At 35.0% G+C, this 4445-nt stretch overlaps 1 protein-coding gene across 1 annotated transcript; it reads right to left on the bottom strand.

The window, feature by feature from the left end:
* Nucleotides 1-332: 332 nt before the first annotated feature.
* LOC143228397 (histone-lysine N-methyltransferase SETMAR-like) lies at nt 333-1108 on the bottom strand. Its single transcript, XM_076459661.1, has 3 exons — nt 867-1108; nt 668-783; nt 333-565 (listed from the first exon to the last, which is right to left on the bottom strand). Exons 1-3 carry the CDS (start codon nt 1106-1108, stop codon nt 333-335), a joined length of 591 nt encoding a protein of 196 aa, XP_076315776.1.
* Between the last annotated feature and the right edge of the window lie 3337 nt (nt 1109-4445).

The raw sequence follows: 4445 nt of genomic DNA, 5'->3' as shown, positions 1-4445 counted from the left end.
ATATTTACACTTTTACTTGTAAAGTGAAAGTCTTATTCTGTGCTGGCTAGGCATAGCCAGGTGGTTAAAGCACTCCACTCGTAATCCGAGGGTTGCGGGTTCAAATCCTCATCACACCAAACATGCTCGCTCTTTCAGCGGTGGGAGCGTTATAATGTGACGGTCAATCCCACTATTCATTGATAAAAGAGTAGCCTAAGAGTTGGTGGTGGGTGGTGATGACTAGTTTCCTTCTCTCTAGTCTTACACTGCTAAATTAGAGAAGGCTAGCGCAGACAGCCCTCGCGTAGCTGTACGCAAAATTCAAAACAAACAAACCAAACCATTCTATGTTACTGCTCTATTGTTGAATATTCTGTCATGAAAATATTGTCCAAATGCTTGAAGACGTGGTAGTCAGGGGACGACAAGTCTGGGGAGTAAGGAAGATGAGGCAATGTTTCGTAGCCCAATTCTTTGAGCTTCTGGAGCGTCTTATGAGCAAGGTGTGACCGAGCATTATCATGAAGAAAGATTGGTCCTCTGCGATTGATTAATGCTTTTCTTCCAAGTTTTGACAGTAAACCTACGCAGTGATATTCTGGCTCAGATTGAGGAAGTTGTAATGGACAACACTTGCCACAAAACACCATACAGTGACCATAATCTTATGTTGGTACAACTTTACCTTTGGGATGTGTTTTGGAGTCTTGTCGCGATTGAGCCATTGCGTAGACAACTTTTTGTTGTTTTTGTATCCGCGTTTCATCACAATTGACAATTAGATCAAGAAATGGATCATTTCTGTTGCACAAAATTTCTATATAGCATAGTTCAAAACGGCGATTTTTCTGATTTTTCACTCAGTTCGTGTGGAAACAACCCACTTGTAGAGCGTTTCATTTTTTCCAATTTCCTCGAGATGGTCCGAAATTGTGGAAACACCAACACCCAATTCTTGTGCCATTTCTGGAACAGTTTGATACAGGTTTATTTCTACTAATGCTTTAAATTGGACGTTTTCAACAACACAAGAACTGCCCTCCTTATCTCCAAGACTGACATTTCTATTACGAACTTTTGGAATCAACTCTGCACTGTACATTCGTAGGTGATTCCTTCGCCACATGCCTGGTTGATATTGCGAGCTGTTTGTGATGTATTATGATCAAGTTTGAATTCATGCAAAATAATTATGAGCAACTTTTTTTTTCCCATCATGAATTGTAAGAGTATGATATATTGGAAATAATGTTTTAGAAAAGAATAAAAATGCTAACGAATAAAAGAAAGATTTAGTTTTACAATGATGTATATGAAGTCGTAAAATAGAAAGGTATCTCATCTCTATAAATGACTAAAACTTTGATATAAAAATTCGCCATTAATTTTCGAACAAACTAATATGTTAAATTATCGCACAGCATTCAAATAAATGTTTTATCTCCGGACAATAACTGTAAAAAGTACGCTTAAATGTAGAAACTAAAATTATAATCAGTATATTAGAAAAAAAGTTGGTTGTCTTGTTCAATATGAATAAAAAACATTTGCAATAACTCAAACTCGGCAATAACTTAAACATGTTAGTAACACTATTGTCCTACACAAGTACAAGTAAATGAAAATTAATATAAGATATGTTGAAAACTGCATGCTGTCATATGAAACAATAGAAACACATTTTTAAAATGTTTGTAATTAAATATAAACTGAGATCTGTATGCAGTCCTGTTAAACACCATTCTAATTTGTAACAACACAATCCTTCTATACAAATTTTAGTGACATAATCCATCTATACAAACACAGTCCACCTTTGTAAAACGTACATACCAAAAAACATATTTACTCTTTTACTTCAAAGTGACGAGTTCGAATCCCAGTTACACAAAACATGCTCGCCCTTTCAGCCGTGGGGGCGTTATAATGTGACGGTCAATCCCACTATTCGTTGGTAAAAGAGTAGCCCAAGAGTTGGTAGTGGGTGGTGATGACTAGCTGCCTTCCCTCTAGTCTTACACTGCTAAATTAGGGACGGCTAGCACAGATAGCCCTCGAGTAGCTTTGTGCGAAATTCAAAAACAAACAAACAAATAAACTTCAAAGTGAAATTGAAAATCAATGTTATGCCTAGTAAGACTATCCAACCACAGAGTTGTAGTGCCATAATCCACCTTGTAGAACTATCCTCTTACAGAAACACCACCCGCCTTTGTAAAACTTATGAAAGTTTAACTATAAAGTAATTTGTGTAAAACAAAATATTGTGCCAAGAATAGTAAAACTAACTGCTATGTAAACAGCGCAAAGCTAAGAAGGAAAAACAGATAAGTTAGGCCCGGCATGGCCGTCTAGGTTAAGGCGTGCGACTCGTAATCTGAGGGTCGGGGTTTCGAATCTCCGTTAAGCCAAACATGCTCGACCTTTCAGACGTGGGGGGTGTTATAATGTTACGGTCAATCCCACTATGCGTTAGTAAAAAAGTAGCCCAAGAGTTGGCGGTGAGTGGTGAGGACTAGCTGCCTTCCCTGCAAAATTAGGGAGGGCTAGCGCAGATAGACCTCGAGTAGCTTTGCGCGAAATTCAGAAACAAACAAATAGAACAGGTTGACACACAATTTGAGGTCAGTAGGAGAGTCTAAATGAGTAGAAAGTATACAATAATTGTATACTGATTGAAATGTACTAGACTTGCATAAAAATAATTTAGTTTAGGCAATCCACTATTTTATAATTCATGCGTGTTTTGGTTTGTCACTCCATTGGTGTAGCAGTATGTCTGCATATTTATATTGTCAGAAACTGGATTTTGACACCCATGATGGGAAAAGCACATATATCACATTATGTAGCTTTGTGTTTAACTTCAAACTGCAACTTCAGTTTATGTCATTCCTAAATGTCAAAAGTTATCGAGATGTTAGCGGAATTTGTCCGTCATATAAATTTCACAAACGCGACCCAATCTGATAGATGTGCAATACTGATATATCTATACATGTGTAAATAATTACACCCTGAAGAAGTCAATACTATACATAGAACTTAGTTAGTTATATTTGTGAATAATAGTAGTTTTAAACAACAAATATGTGAGTTCTACACTGAGGACAGAACGTAATATACCAATGTATCCTCAAATCTTAAGAATGTCATGAACGTACATTTAGTTTCGTATATCGTTACATAAAGGGAAAGTATTGATAAGTTCGATTTTTACCGATTGTCAAGTTCAGTGATATGCAAAACTCGTTCTCAAATGATAGACTTACAGACAGTTTATGTTAATTGTAAAGTACATTATGTAATGGTAATCAGCAAATGTGGTAGATTTATAAGATGTGAAAAAGTCATCTTTACTTATAGACCACATCTTTTATCGCAAGAAACAAAAAATTAAAATATTTTATCAAAATTTTGTAAAACGTACATAATACAACTAGATATATAAATGAAAACTCTAAATATAATTTGAGACAAGTATGCATTTCTATTAAAAGTATAGTTCAACCATCTGCTTATCATCATCTGCCTTTGTAAAATGCGTGTAATGCAATTAAACATACAAGTGAAAACCATAATGATAAGAACTAGAGATTAAAATGGCAGGTTTATAGTAAGTTTTATTGTTAAAACTGTAATTGCGATAAAGAGTAAGAAGTTTTGACATAGATAATTACATGGAAGAATGTTATGCAAATTGGATAAATTATTTGAAAACATTGGTTGTTACTACAAATCTGATGACATGTTGATCCCAGCTAATCTACAGTATCTTCTGGTGATTTTCTTGCAAACTATATGTGTACTCAACGTGAATACCTCATCATCTTTACTTACCCTCTGGTGGCACCTTGTAAATACCTCTACCCCTCCTCTCACCCTACTACATGAGGCAGCCAATTAGTACACGCATCCAGAGAGCACCGCTAACTACTCTTATAGTGGTTATAATGACACTAATATTAGCAAAATTATATTACAACTACGCCTGCAAACAATGAGACTGTTAAAAAAAACTAGTAAACAATCTCTGCTTTCACATATATAGTGGAACTAGCAACCACCTTATCTTCATTCAAAATTTAAAAACTCATCTGATCTGGACCAACCAATATTGAACTTTTAATGAAAGAAAGTTTATTTATTATAAATGAACTACTAGCTTTAAATAATAATATAATTTTACCGCAGTTAATTCTGTTTCGAATAACTTTTATAATATTTTTACAGTAAAGTTAGTACCCCGTTGGTACAACGGTAAGTATACGGGTTTACAAAGCTAAAATCAGGGGTTAAATTTCTTTTGGTGGACTCAGCATATAACCCAATGTGGCTTTGCTATGAGAAAACACACATACACACAGTGAAGTTAGACTATGGGATTGTGAGTTTAGCCATAAAGAGTATATAGTTGTTATTTATAATGTAAACATATCACAGATTTACTTTGATAACACAAA

Source organism: Tachypleus tridentatus, chromosome 10 (genome assembly GCF_004210375.1).
Source record: "Tachypleus tridentatus isolate NWPU-2018 chromosome 10, ASM421037v1, whole genome shotgun sequence".
Lineage (NCBI taxonomy): Eukaryota > Metazoa > Arthropoda > Merostomata > Xiphosura > Limulidae > Tachypleus > Tachypleus tridentatus.
Note: the sequence above shows the minus strand (reverse complement) of the source record. Positions and strands in the feature narration are given on the sequence as shown.